Source organism: Chrysoperla carnea, chromosome 3 (assembly GCF_905475395.1).
Source record: "Chrysoperla carnea chromosome 3, inChrCarn1.1, whole genome shotgun sequence".
Lineage (NCBI taxonomy): Eukaryota > Metazoa > Arthropoda > Insecta > Neuroptera > Chrysopidae > Chrysoperla > Chrysoperla carnea.
The window spans coordinates 16,300,650-16,322,557 of record NC_058339.1 but is presented as its reverse complement, the minus strand read 5'-3'; the positions used below and the strand labels follow the sequence as shown (position 1 = coordinate 16,322,557).

Sequence of the window (21,908 nt, the reverse complement as noted above, 5' to 3'; positions counted from 1 at the left end):
ACTAGTAATGATACACACGGTATTTATATATAGGTTTGTTATATCCCGTACAGATAAAATATCTTTCATATGTTCGAGTTCTATATAAGTAGTATAGAGAGCTGGTTAGCTTCTAGCTCATGAGACAGATACCATAATACATTATTTATATATTTCTATATAGAATCTACTAAATATAGTTATTTAATTTATTAAATTTTACACCAGAATTTATATATAATACTTGAAAATTTTATAGTTATAATCTTATTGTTGTATATTTTTATACTTTTTGTATAGGATAGAAAACTTTTCTAATGTTTTTTTTATTTCTTCACTTCTTTCTACAATATGTTTTCTGTCAAACTATTGTCTAGACTAACAGTTTTTAACTTTTAACAAATTTATGTAATATGAAGAAAATTTATTTTTCAACAATATTTCTATAGCCTTTGGCTTTAAGATATATATTGAAAAATACTATTTAAAATTACCAAACGAAAATATACTCATCAAAATCATTTAAGCTAAATTTAATCCAGAAGTGTAAATTTGGCTTGGAATGCAAATATCTTGGTCCAAAAAGTTCGAATGAAACTTTGTTATATTTCATTTTCAAAAAACCTTCGAGGAAATACAGCATAAAAATTTTCTCACAAAATCCAATATCAAAGAATGGATATTTGATACAGAATTACCAACAATACGGTTTTATAAAATATCTACTAAATTTTTTCTTTCCTCTGATGGACACTCATGTTCTTCCAATTCATGTTAAATAGAGTATTGTCAAATATACCCAATTAGTGGGGTATTCAATAAAAGAGCATGAAGAGTTGTATCGATGCTTGGGTAGGCGTGAAAATGGGGATGAATGATCGGATATTATAAATTATACGCAAGTTTCGTATCAAATAAAAGGTCATGATTTGTTCATTTAAAAATTGTAATTTATATGAAAATCAGATCCGCCGTTTAAAAGTTGTGAACTCTTTTTTCGGGGGTTAATCAAATTTTATAAAATTTACTATATACTTCTCATCTATTTTCATGCAAACCATAAAGTCTCAAAGTGAAGTGTGGCGGGTTACAGCTAGTAATAAAAAAATGATAATATTTTAATAGTGGAATATACCAGGTCATTCAATCAGTATGGTAATGCAATTTTTATGGTACAAAAATAATAATCTGATTAAGTAAATTGTAAGCCTGTATTCTACCAATGGCATCAACTATTTCATAATTCCCAGTCGTGGAATGAAAATAAATGAATATTTTACATAATTTTTATAAAAATAAATGAATTTTAAATTTTCATTGAATGAAAAAATGTTCTATGATACATTTTTAGTTCACATGATTGTCTTAGGACATTTTTATAATGCTTGTTCATGGTCGGTTTTATTTTCTAAACATATATACCTACATTCAAATAAAAACATATCTACCAACATTTTCAGTTAATATGTTACTAAAAAAGGGTGCTGTTAATTACTGAATATGTTGACAGTAAGAATTAATGGTTTTTGTTAAAACTAGTACCATTAGTACAAAACTAATAATTTATCCATCCTTTAGCTTTAGTTGAACATTTTCAAACAAGAAAACATAATGGTATTAATCAAATAATATGAATATGAATTATTAGAATGAATCATTTCATTTACATATTTTAAATAATATTAAATATTTATTTATATTCATATGCGCTTATACAGGTTGGCGGAATATTAAGATAAGCTTAATTGACGTAAGCTTTTAAGGTAGTACTATCGGTAATAGACTTTGCATTCAGAATTTATTGAAACTTGACATAGTTGTCCATTATTATATCCTAATTAACCAGTTAAATATTTAGGGGCCTTCAGAGAATTGAAAATCTGAACGTCCAGTTTATGTGAATTAAAATCTGTGATTTCCCATAAGGATCAATGTTAAAATATCTTTTTTTCAGTTCTCTGAAGGCCCCTAAAAATTTAAAAGTAAAAAGGTAAAAAGTAAAACTCGTAGGGCTTTGAAACTTGATCCCGTTAAAATTGAGTGTTACTGCATCCCAAAAAATGTACTTTTTTCGGGGTAAATTGGACCAAGGAGTTGTCCCATACAAAATCCTTTCTTATCAGATGCCTACGTCATACAGAACACACTCTCCATTTTCAGGTTTCTAAGATAAACGATTTAGGCTGTGCGTTGATCCGTCAGTGAATCATTCAGGACAAAGCATTTTATATGTATAGATTAATATATCTATTAAAACCAACTAATTTGAATCAAAACTATTAGCGCTACTGTTATAAAATTACAAATATTTAGAGAGCATGTTAATTGATTTTTGGATATATGATACTAACTAATTATGGTAGTATCTAAACCTTTATTGTGGTATACATACATAAATATTACATAAATGTTGATTTAACAATACATATTTATTACATTTGACTTGTTTATTTTACAGGTGACTGGTGTGCAATGCGAGGGCTATAGCAGAGACTATGGGAACAGAGGGATGGGCATGCGAGGGGACCAAGGGGCCAAGTTATGTCGCCAGGCAGTGACTCAAACCCTCGGCCTCGGCTTCCTCCACCTCTCGTGCTGCTGCGCGCTATTTCTACTTGTCATCATAGCTACACCAGGTATGTGTAAAACAATTTTATTTAGAATTGTTCAATTAATTTGTAACTATCATGTTTTTTTCTAAAGATTTTTTAATTCAATAAATTCGTGAATAATTTAAATCAGTTTTTGGTTAAGTTAATTTATATTTATAATGCCTGTTATTATTTTGAATAAAATTTCATATATAAAACGTATTCAATTCTCAGCTTCCCTGATTTTTTGATCTGCGGATATTTTACTTCCAATAATCCAAACTTCTTAAACTTACTTCGTACTTTATTTTGGCAAACAATGAGTTGTACTAAATTCCGCACTATAATTTAATGTAACTCAGATTTTTTCAAAGAGATAAACTTTCTATAGGTCCAATCATTAAATTAACCTGATTTTTATACTTTCTGGATCAAAATTACCCCATCCTTTGAGTTCATCAAATTCCAAAACATAAAATTTTTTTCCGATTTTCTCGATTTTTTCAAAAGTGTACCCCTTAAAAAATTGTAAAAAATCTAACAATTTTTTTTCTTCAATTTCGATAAAACTCAGTGTATGTAAGGTAATTTTGACCCAAAAAGTACAAAAATCGGGTGCATTTGTTGACTGGTCGAATGCTTTTTGAGATACGGACTAAAATCGATCAAAATATTGCCATATCTCAGAAACTCTGCACCCAATCATTAAAGTAACCTGATTTTTATAGTTTTTGGATCATAATTACCCCCATCCAACCAAAATTTTTTTCCCGATTTTCTCTATTTTTTCAAACGGGTACCCCTTAAAAAAATTTCAAAATATCGAAAAATTTTTTTATCTCCAATTTCGATAAAACTCAGTATATAAGGTAATTTTGACCCAAAAAATACAAAAATCGGGAATTGAATTGAATGAATGAAGCATTTTATATATCACTTTCCAAATCTTCAAATCCCTCTATATACACAAATTAAATCGATCTAATGCTCCGTTTTGATGTGAAAGAAGAAAAAATAAATAAACTGACATGGAGCAATCAATATGTGTATAGATAGAAATTGTATAAAGTGGCATTTCCATAATAACCACTTTGTATTCCAGATATTTCAATGCAACGAGAAGCATGTAATTAATATAATAAAATTGTAACATGATTTTAATCATTTTCCCTTCTATCAATCAGTTAGTTTTTCGAGTAGTTATTTTTTTTTATTAACCGATTATATATTTTTTAAGTAGGTTAATTGGATTGAAGTTTTAAAATATTATAGTTTGAAGTTCTCTTATCATGCAGTTTATTATTTATTAAATTAAACTTGTTGATAAAATTTTTATTATTAGTTTGCTTTTTTTTTATTTATTCAATATTTTTATATATTATTAAACTTTTATATAAAACTAGAGTGATACCCACCCGATTCGCTGGGTTTAAAAGTAAAGATTTATAAAGATTGCTCTCGTTTATCCCCTTTCTATAACACCCGAAATAATGGTAAGGATTGATTTACACGGGTAAAATATATGTATGGCTTTCTATTTTTTTAAATATATAATAGTCGTAATTATTCATTGAGCATATCAGAAAAAACGGCCATGAAATATTTTATGTCAAATGACTACTTTTACAGAAATCTGTAATTTATGGTAATGTCAAATTAAAATAATTTTTAACATTTTGTTTTATTAATATATCATGTGTTATTCTGAAGTATGAGCTATATTGCTATACAGTTTATTAAAAATCATTCACTAGTTTTAATGTGAAAACGTAACAAACAAACAAACAAACATGCTTACTTTCGCATTTGTAATATATAGAGATTGTATAATAATAATATTTTGTACAAATTGCAGAAGTTAATTTATTTTAAAATGTAGATTAGTTTTTCAAAATAATCTAGTCTTGAATAACTTTTTACTATACGCTAATAAACATAATATATTTTTTAGTTTGTTTTTACATATTATTTTTAATATTGTTTTTCCGTTGTTTTCGACAAATTACGAACGAATATGTATTATAATATTATAGTTTTCTATTTTTGCATTATTTGTCCCCAATTTAACTTATTCATGTCTTACTTAATACGTTAAATAATATTGTAATCGATACTCAGTTTTTGTTTGTTAGATTAAAATATAGTCTCTATTCCATAGATTCTAAAGTAACAAATACATTTTTCTTAACCTGGAGCACGTGAGCCTTACGAATTCTTATGGATGGTTCCTATTAAAGCATTTAAAGCATTTAAATTACCCTTCTTTTTGAAAGCCTATTGAAAAAAATTAAATTATTCATTAAAATAAGATATTTCTATATTTTTCGTAAAATTTTATATTGTGTTAGTAAAAATAAATAAATCTTTTAATCAAGTCTTAGATTTCTTTCAAATGGGAAACTGAATTTATACAAATTGAGTCTGTAGACATGAATTACAAGTAAAATTTACAAAATTTAAAAAACCCCCGGCAAATGCGATTTATTTCCTGTAAAACGACTTTTGGAAACTTAGCTATAAAATATTCTCAATCAAGTCAATTCGATCGTTTTGGGGCTACGATGTCACTGAGAAACACACAGACGCACAGATAAACACTTTAAATGTATAACACCCCTTCTTAAATCAATATCAAAGTGATGGTCAAGGACATCAAATAAGATGAAAAGGATACTTAGAGAGCTTTCATTTTTTGGGGGCAAAGTTTTGGAAATATTTTAATTGAAATTGAAATATTTGAGTAGACCTTGTTCTTTTGAATTATTGTTTTGAATTACCTATTCATTTTACCATTTCACTTTTCGGAACGATTTGAGCCAGGTGTGTTTGACAATTCCTTTCCATAGTAATTAATAATGTTAAAATTATATATAATAATTGCCAATATTTTAGTTTTTCAAGTACGGAACCCTAAGCTTGCACTTGAAACATAGCTAAGAACACTCTCCCTTAAATTACCTTTCAAAGGAAACCAAAAAAATTAAAATCGGTTCATCCGTTTAGGCGCTACTATGCCACAGACAGACACACACATAGCTGTCAAACTTTTTTAGTTCGGGGGTTAAAAATATTGAATATTTGGCCATTGACCATAGTTTTCAAATGGAATCAACTTTTCTCAGTAAATATTGTCGATAATGTAATGCATTTTGCGTTTTAGATCATGAAAAAATTTTTCCAGGAATAACTTTTTCCATAAATCACAGAATAACAAAGTGCCGACTTTTCCCTTTTTGCAAAAACCATATGAATCAGACTGCCATACATTTGAATCATTGTACAAATGTCAATTTTTATGTTTGCTTAAAAAGTTCCACGCGCGTGCCCCTTTGTAAGCTCGCGCCTGTAACCACATGCCTAATTTGCCTTATGAATAATCCATCTTTGCTTTTCAGTGTAGATTAACTATTGCCTTATAGAAGTTTCTAGTTAAAAATTCGAATAAATATGTTCGTAAAATATATTATTATTTAATTTTACCATTTATCGATTTTAAAAGTAACGTTTTTGATGCAAGAAATTAAAACGAAGAATACCAAGAATAAATATTTAAAAAAAAAAAAAAAAGAAAAGCAAACAAAAAAATTGACAAACATACACGTATTTTTAAAGAACATTCGAAAAGAAGTGTAATTTGTTTCAATAGTAATAAAACATTTTAATGGAACGTGAAGTTCTTTCTGACTACTTCTGGATACATTTCTTGCAGCACAGATTATACTCTATAGACGTAAAATAAAATAAGAAAAACATATATATACAAACAACAACTACCACTCGTTAAGTTATACTTCTTCGTTCGATTCGAATGTACGCTGAAGTTTGGTTGGTATGCTATTTTGTGTGTTCTATTCTCTGTAAAACTCGTCTACCTTCCCAACATATAACTAGATACAGATATAGAAACAGATACAGATACAGTATAGCAACAACACAACTAACTGTACTGTTTGCAGCTCTTACAAGTAGAATGCATTCATCCATTCGAATAACCATATTACAAAAGTTACCTCATCCATCGACCGACACAGTTCACCTTCTTATAATGCTATTTTGTGTACGTGTTTTCTAGAAACAGATATAACGAATAAATATATATTAGTGTAATTTATATATATATATATATCTTTTATACATGGTGTTTTACAATTACATACTTTTGGTTTAATAATATGCTTCAAGAATCACTTTATTTAAACATGTTGGAGTTAAAGTGATTTATTATCTGTTATTATTTATTGCCAGTTTTAATAAAATCAATAACATAATCCAGTAACCTGGTTGCCTGAAAGTACGACGAAGTTTGCATCAAATTCGGTAGTTCTGTTCTAGTTTCAATAATTATCATTTTTTCGAACTTCGCAATTTTTTGCAATATTCTGTCGTTTAGAATCAATTTTGACCGTGATTTTTCGCAACCCCTCGTAAATCTGAAAAAAGCAGAAATTTTCACGCTCTAGATCACAAACTTAGATTATTCATTGGGCCAACATCATAAATCCTAAAGAACACGTAGTTTTTGGTAGTATCTGTTCAGGACGTTTTTATAGTAGACTAAATTTGCTACAATATGAGACTAAATTCTTTCTATAGACTCCATAGTTTCGGGGATAAAGCCTTCCAAAGTTTAGCAACGTAGCTTTCTTACATCAGAGCTTGCGTCAAATTCGGTAGTTCTGATTTTTTGCGGGCTTGTTTATGATGTTTTCCCAATGAATAATCTGAGATAAAGCCTTTCAAAGCTTACCATTTTTTCAAACTGCGCAAGTTTTTGCTATATTTTGTCTTTCTGAATGAAATTTGGCCCTAATTCTTCGTAACCCGTCCTAAATCTCATTGCTAGCTATTTAAGGTGTGAAGCCGCAAGTAAAAACTAGTTATTTACAGTCTTAAGGCACAAATCCTACGTGTTGGTATAATATTTGTAGACTTCCGATCCTTTATTGATATCTTGGAAGTTTTGTACACTAGCGAACAGCGATACTGGGCTGTACATTACCACTCTGTATAAAAAATGAGAAAATTTAATTTTTTGCAAGATAAATTAGAAATATCTTCTATATTTAACATGTTTCACTAACATTTATAGGAAACTTCAATTAAATGGCAATACGTCTAACTTAAATTCGTATTAAGAGATGGTATTATACATCTCACTACTTATCAGTAACTAATATAGCAATATAATTGATGGGTAATTGATAGTTCATCATCGTTTCACTCGAAAATCAACTCCTTCAAATAACATCAATCACATATTTATCGTTGGAAATAGATATCTAATATACAATAAACTACAAAGTGAAAAGTAGTTCTTGACTAAATGTTATTGTCAATTATTTCTGAGTAAACCTTTTCTTCGCACTATAATTTTATGTAGAAAACTAGTTTGATATCCGCCCGCTTTGCTGAATTTTCACCCGGGTCGAGCTAGTCATTTTCTTAATATATTTTTCAAGATAAGCCAGGTTAATAGTTTCTTTTTAAACCTGAAGGTGGTGAACTCTCTGCATGCGTCCAATAGATAACATAAAGTATAAAATTTTAATATTGGAAACATGAATTAATTAAATTTCTTGGTATTTAATAAAATATAATATTTTTTAATTAAAACAACGTTATATTACATATTAGAATTTCCGTGTAATTAATGAAAAATATTTTATAGTAGCCCAAGAGCCACCAATCCTGAAAAATAAAAGTTAACACTAAACGAACAAGATTGGCTTGGTCGGTGAGGATTTGATTGGCAAGGAAAAATTTTAAATTAATTATGTATTTTAAAATTTCCTAACTTTTTTTCCGTCATCACGGATTTTGATCAATCTCAAATAGAATTTTGTGCGAAATATTATGTTTATCTTGAAAAAATCCGGCCGACCAATGATTTTTAGCCAGAAAGGACACGCATACCTATTTGAATGGTGTGATAGAGGGTTAAACATTTTTTTTTTGCCATTTCACGCGTTGTAATGTAACCTTCATAATTATCTTGGTATGCGTGCTTACAAACTGCCAAAAGTATCGCGCGTAACAGATTTTATTGTGTGGGTGAAGATTTTACTGTTATAAATTTACTTACTTTATGACATTTCTTTTAGAGTCTTTCTTCTACCTCCGGTCTCTTCCTTAGCTTTTCCGCTATTTATTTACAAATTAATATGGAAATGAGGAAATACAGGAATTTATTTAGGTTGGATACAAAGGTTGAAAAGAATCATTGGTCGGCCGGATTTTTTCATGATGAACATAATATTTCGCACAAAATTCTATATGATATTGAACAATTTAATAATACATAATTTATTTAAAATATATCTGGCCAATCAAATCCACGTTGACCAAGCACATCTTATTCGCCTAAGTGTTATTTTTTATTTAAAATATTAGAATCCGTGATCACGGAGCTTTCAGGATTGGTGGCTCCACGCCTATAGTATATATAGGTACACATAGGTATAAACATGTACATGTTTCGGAAATAATAGTTAAATATGAATTTATTTAAATTACTTTTACTAAGAAATAAATATATTTACATTTAAAAAGACCAACATTTAATTTTTTTTTTTTCATTCTAAGTGAAATTATATTTTCTTGTATTCGTGAAGAAAGCTTTTTGTTTTAAATACATAACTTTTGTAATTTAGGTCATTTCATATTACATATTAATATATATTTATAAACACTTAACATTTACCAGGTGTATAATTTTATATAGATTTATTTAGGTGATTTTTATATTTCATGCCAATGTTTTTGTACTTAATTGAAAAAATATGAAATACTAGCAGGTACCTTTCCGCTTTGCGGGGCAATGTCTCCTAGACCATAACGTTATAGCCCTCACTTATACTCCCTTTTCTTCAAAATTTTAATGGATTTTAATTTTTTCGGTGGGGAAGTTTTTTAAAAATTAAGTTTTGCCCATGATACTCGCTGACATTGTAACTTTATTTAGGTCCAGTCATTAAATTTACCTTGTTTTTATGCTTTTTGGATACAAATTACCACATCCACCGAGTTTCATCAAATTCCAAAAAAAAATTTCTTTCGTTTTTCTCAATTTTTAAAAATTTTTACCCCTTAAAAAAATTGCAAAAAATCGAAAAATTTATTTTTTCTCCAATTTCGATAAAACTCAGTATATAAGGTAATTTTGACCCAAAAAGTACAAAAATCGGGTGCATTTGTTGACTGGTCGAATTGTTTTTGAGATACGAACTAAAATCGATCCAAATATTGCGATATCTCAGAAATTCTGCATGCAATCATTAAAATAACCTGATTTTTATACTTTTTGGATCAAAATTACCCCATCATAATTAACTAAACCTGCGCAAGGTAGTGTATCACAAGACAAATATTTTTAACTAATTACTCATATAGTTTTTGTATTTTCAAATAATACAAGTAATTTTTTATCTTGTATTTTTGTTTTTTTGTTTTTTTTTATAGAAAATCGACTAAAAGTCACACTGAATATTAAAAAAAAAATTATAATATACGAAGATACAGTAGTAACATAGTTCTAGCCGGGTGTGCCACGACACCTCTCGCTTTAAGAATTAAAAAACTTGTTAAAAACACTGCCCTCAGCTCCTAATGTCATTAAATTTATCGCGAGTAAGAAACTAGAGTTTTCTATAGAGAATATGCAAAGAAAGTTAATCGAAAATGTTTTCACAACGGTTGAGCTCGTATATACTCTAGTAGAGTCTAGTAGAAAACTGGACTAAACATGTTCGTATTAAATTAAACTATTTTGTTCAAAGCTTTATTGTATGTTTTATTTAACTCAGCCTTGTACACAACACCAAACCATAATAGATTTGAAACCTTACTAACATATAATATTCCATTCACTGATTGTATGTACTACAACAAAAACACATTAGAAACAGTATAACAGCATTACCACCGCGTGACTAATATAAATATTTACATATTATATTATTATTATTATTTGTTTGTGAAAAATTTTTATTTTACCTTGGCCAACTTTTCAATGGAAAATTTTTATGTGAAAAATAGTAACGAGGCTAAAAACTTACAAGTCAATAGATATATATATATACAAGAATACATTTAATTGTGTCTTGTCACATAAAGGATGTCTAGCTGAGTTAGCTACCTATGGAAAACTTTTTATACCATGTATATGAAATATACATAGTATATTAAGTTTAGTCCCAAGTTTATAACGCTTAAAAATATTAATGCTACGAAAAAAATTTGGTTTAGGTGTTGATAGAATCACCTAATTAGTCCATTTCCGCATTTCTGTCTGTCTGTCGTCTGTCGTCTGTCGTTTGTCCGTCTGTCATCACGATTACTCAAAAACAAAAAGAGATATCAAGCTGAAATTTTTATAGTGTGCTTAAGACGTAAAAAGTGAGGTCGCGTTCGTAAATGAGCAACATAGGTCAAAATGTTTGAATGTAAAAAATGTTCCTTATAAAAAAATTAACAACTTTTGTATGAAACATTTTCTTGTAAACATCACTGTTTACCCACGAGGGTGAAAAAAAATTAGGTGAAAATTTTGTAGTATGTATTAATATGGGAAAATCAGTGATGTGTGTGTGGCTATTTAAGTGTGGAAATCTTTCTTTATTTACGTGACGTCAAAAAACAAACGATTGCGTCATCAAAACTGTCTATACATGGTATTACAACAATTAATTCAGTCAATTGTTTGTTTTCACTTGTTTATTATAAAGGTTTACGAAAAAATGTATTCAGTACCTATAAAAAGCCCTGCTTTCAAAAATAATAACATTCAGCTATTCATTTTTGACATCGAATATACAGGGTGTCAAATAATTAAGAAAATTCGATAGGAATGTTAATGGTCGTTTAGAAATGAAGACCTTTTTCGAACAGATAATAAGGGAAACGGTTCAAGAAATCAATCCCGAGATATGTAAGACTGTATTTAAACAATTTTGAGAAAGAACAATTGCATGTACGGAACACGAAGTTGGACACGTTGAGACAAAAACGAATTGAAAAACGTATGTTTATGGGGTCGAATTGACTGAAAACATAATTTTGAGGGGTTTTCTTTCCCGATTTTCTGGGAGGTTGTGATGTAGGTCACATGATTTTTCAAATAACTCTATTAATTTCACTTTATTATGAGGCGATTGGTGAAAATTCATCATTCCAGTATATACATAACTGAAAATTGTTATTATGTAGAGTTTTTTCGATTTTTGGGGGGTTGAAATGAAAAAGTTGAACTTTTCCTATTGTTTCCGTAAGTTTCCAGCAATTTCTCGTCGAATACCGAAATCCGCTGCTTATGGAGAAGTCCCTTAGAATATGTATAGATAAGTCGGTGATTGAGTCAGTCATCTTTAGTTGGGCTATATATTAAGCGCTGTAAAAACCTTAATCAATGAAATTTAAAAAATATATAATGAAAATTATTCCTTAAAAACCCCTGTACAAAAATGGCCTGATAACATTTTTTTTTATATGATCTGAAAAAAGTAGTTAATAACGATGAATAAAAAATTTTTTCTCAAATTTTCATCAATTTGCGTTTATAACTTTGTTATTTTTGGCTTTGACGACTAAAAGATAAACCACAACAACCATTTGTACCCCTTTTTTCAAGATGGTGGCTATGAAACAAGGATTAAAACCCTACAAACTTCGTTTAACTTTACACTAACCCTTCGTGGATATCAACAAAAAAAATTTCATCCTCTGACAAATACACGCTAAGCCCAAAAAAAATTAAACATTTCAATGGTCTGTGCCAGTCCATCACAAATATTGATTAAATCAATTTTTGTTGTGGTGAAAGGAATTGAGGGCGCAGATCACGTACGAAATTTATTACGCTTTAACCAACTGAGCCAGGTAGGTTGGAAATAGTAATATATCATTGCAAATATTAACAAACGAATGGTCAGATCATTATAGTCAAAAATTTTATCCATTAACGATCATATTTAAATTGTTAGTTAAAATTTTTTTTCAAGTGTGATTATTCTATTAATTTTGTAAATTTTGTTTAAAAAATTTAAATACATAAAAACCGCTACATTGTATGTTTAGCAGAGGTGAAATACTTGTTATACATTGACGTTTACAATGTTTGGACAAGGAAAGATTAATTACCATTCGTTACCAAACAATAGATTGGGTTAGTGTAGCTGTTATTCCATCAGTAAATGTGTATACCTACCTATCCCGATTAATATATAAAGGTATGTAATACCTATCTATATTCGGCTACCAAGCGGTAAGGTACATATCTAACTAAGTCTAGGAAGGACGTCAAGGTTCGACCAATTCTGGAAAAAAGGTATATTTTTCTTTAGAACGAAAAATAATTGTATAGAAAAAAATAATAATAAGCACTTAAGCACTTTTTTAACTTCCCGCTAAGAAAATAGGGAAGTTACTGTTTTCACCCCGTTTTGCCAAAATCGAGTTTTCATCAGATCTCGACGTTTTAAGGTGTCAGGAAGCTTCCCTGACTACTTACGCGAGGGTGTCTGTATGGCTGTATGTATGTATGAGTGTGTGTGTGTGTGTGTGTGTGTGTGTGTGCGTATGTAAACCTCTCATAACTTTTGAACGGCTTGTCCGATTTGATCGCGGTTGGTGCCATTCGAAAGGGCTTGACCAAACTTAGATTTTGAGGCCTATTTAGACCGATAGATTTCGAGAAATTTTTTTTTTAAGTGTTTTTTTTTTAATAACTTTTAAACGGCTGTATCGATCAATTCCAAAAACTAATCAGCTCTCAACATCAAAAAACCACGTCGATCACCACCAGTCCGGTCAAAATCGGTTGATTCGTTCGTGAGTTATCGTTGACGAAAGAAAACCCAAAAAAGCGTTTTTTCGGAATAACCTCCAAACTTTTTGTTCTATCAATTGAAACTTAAAGATTCTTCATGAAGCTTCAAAAACTGCGTCGAATATCACCAACCGCGTGAAAATCGGTTTATTCATTCTAAAGTTATCGCGATTTGAAAATTTAAAAAATAGTGTTTTATCAAACGTCGCGCGAATTTTTAACACGTTATGAGTCAATACTTAGCGGGAAGTTACAGGGATGACCTGCAGGGTCAACCGTTTTCCAAATTTTTTAAATTTGCCTGCTGTAGATTGACTCAGTCAGTGTAAATGTATGCGCTGATTATTAAAAACAATTTTTATATTACATATTCGGAATTACAATTAAAAAGAATGAAAAAGTCTCCTAATATTTCAAGAAAGTTTTCTCCAAGTATCAAGTTGCTAACTAGTTTGCGGTAAGGTTTATGGCTTTAACTTTATCTCACCAACCGTTCTTGTACAGCTGGAATCCATTAAATTTATGATGAACCGACTGGCGTAGTCAATCATTCCGAAATATATCGAATTTAGGCAGGTCTATCTAGACAACTTCTCTCTATATCTATAACCATCACCAATTTTAGTTGAAAAATGTCAATAGAGGGCCATAAACAACAAAACATCATACTGATATTTATTTTCATTAAATATTTTTCGACATTTTCGGTGAATTTATGTACGTTATACTAGTGAAAAGATAACTCAAATATAATAGACAAAAAAAAAAGTAACGAAAAGTTTTGTTGAATTTTGTAATAAAATTTTGTACATCAAGTCAGAATGAGAAAGATTTATGACCAATTGTGTCATTGTATGGAATTAAAACAAGCATTATAATAAAACTTTTGTTCTCTCTCTAACGGTTTACAAGATAGGTCCTACGAATCCAATACCCAATTGACTTTGTTGTTCATTTACGAATTCAACATTACTTTTTACGTCCTGAGTACATTATCATTCTCAATCCTAGCTTGATATCTCTTTTCGTTTTTGAGTTATCGTGTTGACGGGTAGACAGACAACCGTAAATGAACTAATTAGATGATTTTATGAACACCAATACTAATAATTTTTTGCGTTGCATCAATATTTTTAACCGTTACAAACTTGGGACTTAACTTAAAACCTTCATATATTTTATATAAACATAGTTTAAAAATAGTATTTATACAATTTCTAAAGCAACAAGTTTAATTGATTGTTATTTTCAACAAGTAAAATTTAACATTTACTATATCATTTACATGTAAACAATTGAAAATTACTCATAACAGCCTCTTTTATCGCCAAAATTATCCAGTGGAAGCGCTGTCGTCGATATTATTATCCCTACCGTGATTACGCACAGTCAAAATCGTGTTTTACGGATTATAAACAAGCTTTTTACATACCTAGCCGTCCTCATTGACCTTCGATACAGTACATAAGTCTATATCAGATATGGGCGAGTTGTTTTAAGTTGAAGTCACCATTATTATAACTTTATTGTGTGTCTCTTTATCCAAGTCCGTATTGTTCATAGAGGAGAAAGCGAAACAGTATACGACTCTTCTAGCTATCTCAGTTTCTCTAATAGTAATGAAATAGATAGAAAAAAAATGTTGTCTCTCTGTCTTACTCGTATTTTAGGTTGTCGCTGGTAATTGCCACTGTCTTACTCGGATTTTGAGATACTTCTGTAAGTCCTATTTGCCCATGCCTGGTCTATATCCTCGGAGAATAAAATATGACTAAAAATATAAGAAACATAAGCTTTTGGGTAAAACTGGATAAATAAAACAATTTAATATTTTCTATTTTATGATAAAATATATTTGAATAAACTGAACATTGATGTGTGAAAGTAAACATAAAACCATAAAAAGGTATTGTTCAAGCTCTCTCATACCATACACGTAAACACTAAATAATAAATAAAATATTTAACCTTTACCTATTAAATAATAATAATACAAAGGTATCTACGTACATAGTAGATACTTACTTACCTACTACCTACTACCTACTACCAACTAACTACATACCTGCTCCTAAGTATTTATAAATAATATGTATTTTATTTTATTATTAAGTTCATTTAATTACAAATATTTCAACATAAATTATATGTTACAAACATAAAACACACATAATATAATGGACAGGAAAAGTCCTTTTAACATAGGTTTGTTGTTATTATTTTTTTTGAACAAATATTCTTCACATTATTTTTATTATTTATTATGTAATAAAATAAATATTATGACAATTTTTTGTTGTCATTTATTTGTATTATTTTTATTTGAATTCATTACATTATTTATTTAAAGGTTCAATGTTAAAAATGAATAATTTATAAAGAAAAATAATGCCTTTGTTCTAAATTAGATGAAACCATCTATTATATCACACCCGGAGTTTGATTAAAAATAAATACAGGGGTCGATTCGGATAATCGAAAATTCGGACATAGACTGGTAATAATGAAAAACGAACTGTCACACATAGAATAAACTTTATTAAGTTTAACAAACACTGTTATACAATGTCTTGTCTCTAGCTTTCAACCATAACCATTGAAATATATCTGGACTCCAACGAGGATAAGCTTCTTCCAACCAACGGTTTTAATTTTTTGAATTTATATTCGAAAGCTTTGAATTAAAGTTCTAATTTTTACCATTTTTAGAAAAATGCTTTCTTTAAAAATGATATCAGTTTAATATGTATTCAAGTCGAATAAATTATTTCATTCCTATAGACTTTCCCACACTTATTTTCCAAAATTACATTAATTATATACCCTGTATATATTAAATACATATCAAGGTATAATAATTTTAGTCCCAAGTTTGTAAATATTGATAATACGAACAAAATTTTGGTATAGGTGTTCATAAAATCACTTAATTAGTCCATTTACGGTTTGATTACTCAAAAAAGAAAAGGGATATCAAGCTGAAATTATGAAATAGCGTGCTCAAGGAGTAAAAAGTGAGTTTGAATTGGTAAATAAGCAATAATATCTTTAAAAAAAATTTTTTTTTGAAACATTTTTAGGTAAAAATCATTGCTTACCCCTGAGGGAGCAAATTAGGAAAAAACTTTGTTGTCCATTTTCTCCAAAACTTTAAAAATTATGGAGTTGCAAATTTGCAAGTAGCTAGAGCTAGTGGTCTTGTGAAAGATTTTCAAAAAACGAAGGAAAGTTGTAGAAACTTCTTTCGAAAATTTTCGGAATTTCGGAAGCGAAGCAAGTATGTAACTGCTAGTATATAATAATTTGTTCGTTTCGTTGTGATTCATACCGAGCGATCTAAGGCGTTAGACTCTGACCGTTCGTCTATCTAGATTTAGGTTACGGGTTCAAATCCAGGCAGCGGCAGTGTGAACAATTATAATTAATTGAGCAAAACATTTCTATCGCTGTAATAACCGGCGTCTTGTTTATGTTATTTTAAAATGACATTTTTGACAACTTGCAGCTAATTTCACGCTTATTAAGTGTTATCATAGAAAAAGTACAAAAGTAATATCAATTTGGTAGAAATTGAGCGTCAATAATGCTTTTTGATTTTATCTCTATTTCTTAACAATTTAGGATTTGTTTAAGTCACCGATATTGATTACTTAAAATGTAAGTTTTACTAAAGAAGTTAAGAAAAATGCTTTTCGGAATTGTGAAACGAAAACATAGACTTTAAAACTTTTTTATTACTAAGTAGTAAACAAATTCAGTGAATATTTAAAGCAAAAAATCAATGTATGCGAAACACATTTATTTTTTCTCTCAATTTTTCAAATATAAATTAATTTATTTGGTAAAAGAATAAATAATAAAAACACAGCTAAAATAAATAAATAAATAAATAAATATATTTATATATACATACGCAATCCGCTAAAAACAAAATTCGAAAGCATCAGGAAGGAAGAATGGGTGGGAAAATTTGTGGTCGTTGTATGTTATATTCTGGTACACAATTTTATACAATACTAGCCTGATACCCACACGCTTCGCTAGGTTTAAAAGTAAAGATTGATAAAGATTGCTCTCGCTTATCCCCTTTCTATAACACTCGAAATAATGGTAAGGATTGTTTTACACAGGTAAAATATATATAAGGTTTTCTATTTTCTATTTTTTTAAATGTTTAATAGTCGTAACTATTCATTGAGTATATCAGAAAAGATGGCCGTGAAATATTTTAGATTGACTATTTTTACAGAAATCTGTAATTTATGGTAATGTCAAAATAAATTAATTTTTAATTTTTTTTTATAGATATATCTTTATAAGTTATATCTCATGTGTTATTCTGAAGTATGAGCTATATTGCTGTACAGTTTCATTAAAAACCATTCGCTAGTTTTAGCGTGAAAGCGTAACAAACAAACAAACAAGCAAACAAACATCCTTACTTTCGCATTTATAATATATAGAGATATACACGTATACTGTGTATGTGTGAAAAAACCATCCTACTTTCCTGTATTATGATTATCCCCATATATATACATATAACTCTTCCAGTACCAGTAACTCCATTCTCACTCCTGAACCATTTCATTATAAATGAAAAATGGGATGAATGGTTTAGTGTATTTTTGGTGTTACAAACGCTACATGCGTTTATATATATAACAAACAAGGATACGTGCATTTAATTGAATGTAAGATAGAATGAGATGGTAATATTATGTATTTACTTAAAATGTGTGGTTTTAAGTTTTTCAACGTCACCTTCTTGTATTTTCGTTTCGACACCGTTGCACAAACCGAAAATGACTAAATGTGAGTGGGGATGTTTTTAAACTTTCTGATAGTAAAATTTTATTTTCAGCTAGAAAATGAAAATAACACAATATGTGCGTACAATACATTTGGTTTGATCTTTAACTTCTGATAACTCACTTTTACAAGTCAAAAAACATAAAATTTTCAAATTGAGAAATTGTACAAATATTTTTGAATATTCTCAAAATTCATCGCAAGCTGAATCGATTAAAAAAGTGTATGTTTCCTAGGTGACCTTAAAGTAATAAAAAGGAAGTATTCTTATCCTGCAATGCATGCTGGGAAATGTGGCCATCGTTTGACATATTAACTGTCAACTGAAGTACTTTCACGCTAATTCCATAACTCCCATAATAATAATAAATATTTGTAATATATTTCTTAAAAATATATTTCTTATTATGGGAGTTGGTATGGAAGTACTTTAGTTGACAGTCAGTTAGTATGGCGGGGGCGCAGCCGCATGAATGATTAGCTTTATATATAACCTTAGGTGACCTAGGTGAAAATAGTCGCTTTTATGTTTTTTGTTGAGGTTTCAACCTACAAACCCAATTGTTTATTGAATCAGAAACTCATGGTATGGCTGTGTAAAGGTGAACTTCACCACGCCTTGTTTTTGATGCCTAGGTGTTTTCTTACACAACGTTGAATAAACAAGATTCGTATAAAAATGTTACAGAGCCCCGAGGGTATGGTGTTGCATTACCAAAATTGTATAACCTCAAACAAATTACCTTCTAGATTTTATGCACGTTTTATTTATTTTTTATAAAATATAATTAGAGTGGTATTTTTCTCTCTTAACACTCAAATTTATAATTACATTTTGTACTAAAAAATTATTATTTTAATGAGATGATTTTTTTATATTTGTAAATTAGTAATAATTTTAAATGTTGAATTTTTCTTTTAGAATTTTATTTAAATAAATATTTTCCATGTCGTATACTGTGAAAAATCTCCATACTTTTTTTAAATTTTTTTTTATTTTGTACTTAATATTTTACTAATTAAAAATAATTGACCTGCTAAATTCTCAGTAATCTCGAATCTACCTCCATCTCTTTTTTCTATATAAATCTGTTTTTTTAAGGATGTATGAGCACGGTAGTGGGGGTACAAATTAAAAAAATTGATGATAATTATATTTGGCGATATAAAACGAAAAGTAAGAATAAATTATTTCGATATCTAGCGTAATTTTCAAAATATCGAAAATTGAAAATTTTGTTTAATTATTCAGCTTTCAATATTTTGAAAACCAGCATATCCTTCAGCCTACCTACATTCAAATACTCTTAGCCGCTTGAAAGCGGTTTTCCACATTCGATTCGTTAGAGCGTCAGGAAGCGTTTGTTACCTAAATTGTTTATAAGAAATTAAAAGTATGCAATTTGCATAAATAATATGTATTTTATAACTGCATTTTAAATTATCCGTAAATATACTAAATTTACAATTCGGTTAATAGTGATAAAAATGATTCCAAACTTGTTACTCGAGGGTTTTGGGGTCGCTGAAAACGAATATTGCATCAGAATGGGTCTCTGAGATACATGTCACACAGAGTAAAGGGTAACTCCTACGTCTAGAGCTTTCGGGAAATTCGTTATATAATCGGTTCAAACTCGTTACTCTAGGTTACTACTAGGTTTATGGCGTCGCTGAACATGAATATTACACCTAGTACACCGAGCATCAGGTACCTCGAAGATCAATTCTGTCGCAATATGCGTGCTCACCCACCCCAAGGACCCCCGTGTACCGAGTTTGGAATGATTATATAACGAATTTTCCAAAAAATCCAGGAGATGATGAGGATTCTGTTAACCCTGGTTATCTGGCTACCGTTTGACCGTTTTTAGTATTTCCTTTCTGCGACTCTCTGATTTCTATACAAATCATGTCCAGTAATTTTAATATCTATCAAGAAACTACGAAAGGTACCAGGTACATATGTATGGCTCTAGGTACTAAATCTTACCCCTATAATGTAATAAGATCAAAACTTAAATTTTGTAAATTTAAACTTTGACACATGTTTATAACATATAGTTTTCATCTCTCCTTACAGTTACACTACACAGTTAAAAACAAGTTTTATACAAACGTAAATGTATGTTATACTACACTATACGCTTTACAAGTTGATTATGATTAATGTTGGGACACCAATATCAGTTAGTGGTTTTAATATTTCCAACAAAAACTTTTTGTTTGATGTAAAATTTATATTTATATTATGGAAAATATGTCATCTATAATATAATTATCGTAGATTTTTGTTTTTACACATTTATAATCGACAACATGAATTGTATCAACATCAACTACATTATATCCATAACCTCATGTTAGAAGGGCATATCTACCCAAACAAAACTTTCCACGTACACCAATTGAAGTTTTTTACGCTTGCTTAAGGATGTACGAACGCAAGCGAAATTTTGGATAAAAAGCTTGATTTATTTTTTATATGAAGTTGGACTAAGTCTAAATCAATTCTGAAAGTTTTAGGAGAGTAGGCGTACTAGACAAAAGTAGGCGTACTTAACATTTGAATCAATTCTGAAAATTTTAGGAGGAGTAAATGACTTCAAAAGTAGGCGTATTTAACATTGGCCTTATTGACAAATGGTAGATGGATAAATATATTAAAATTTTAAGTTTAATTTAAATTAAACTTAATTAATTATTAAAAACAGAAAAAATTGTTGTACCCGACTAATTAAGAATGTCTGAGTACGGTAGCAAATTAAAAAACTTTTGATGATGAATTGTGTTATAACTTGACAATATAAGACGAAAAATAATAATAAATTTTTCGATATCTGAAGTAATTTTCAAAATATTGTAAATTGAAAATTTTCTTTAATTAATCAGCTTTCGATATTTGGAAAACAAAGGCAGGTATCGAAAAATTTTATGCTTATTTTTCATCTACATTCATGAAGTTATAAAAAAATTCATCATCAAAGTTGAAAATAAGCTTCAAACTTGCCTTGACAATTAGATCTTTCGTGTCACTAAAATTTACTTGCCCAACTTAGAATATTGAAAAATCTTAACCATTTTTGTAATATTTATCTTATTTGAATTTTTTATGTTACAGGTAAATAATTTCCCGATTTCATTTGGAAAATCGTAAGTAAATTTATCGAGCATGTTAACTATGCAATTAATTTACAAGTATATTAATTTCTTATTAATTAAACATGTAATTTTGAAAATACAGAGGTATTATGATTGTTTGATGTGGTTCATGTATTTCAGTTTGAAATAAGTAAAAGAATACTTTGAATTTGTGATATTTGTCGCAACATTTTGCTGAAATAGTTTTTTCTTAACTTTCTATCTTTTTTAAGTATATTAAAAATCGTAATTTAGTACATTATATAATTCAATATGACTTGAACAAACTCAAAGCTGTTGTATATTTCTTGTATACAGTTGGATTTGTTGCAAACTTTTTATTATTGTTTAACTTAAAATTTTGTTATTTTTCTTAAAAAGTAATTTAATGTTTAATCATTTCCTTGTTATAATCAAATTTTGTGTAACTTTTATATTTTATGTGTTTGTTTTTCTTATTATTATTATTAAAAACTTCACGATAATGAAAGTTTTCATGAAAAATACTGTGTTACATAGTTTTATTATATATTTACTATACGGAAAAGAAACCGCACCAATGT

General features: G+C 28.9%; 1 protein-coding gene across 8 annotated transcripts in view; it reads left to right on the top strand.

The window, feature by feature from the left end:
• Positions 1-21,908, top strand: part of LOC123295783 (protein turtle) — a 413,559-nt gene that overhangs the window by 332,807 nt on the left and 58,844 nt on the right. For all 8 annotated transcript variants that reach the window (XM_044877238.1, XM_044877237.1, XM_044877236.1 and 5 more), the window contains exon 2: positions 2,438-2,615. In XM_044877238.1, the coding sequence (XP_044733173.1) occupies positions 2,489-2,615 (127 nt within the window). In that variant the 5' untranslated portion in view covers positions 2,438-2,488. The remainder of the gene's footprint in view (positions 1-2,437; positions 2,616-21,908) is intronic.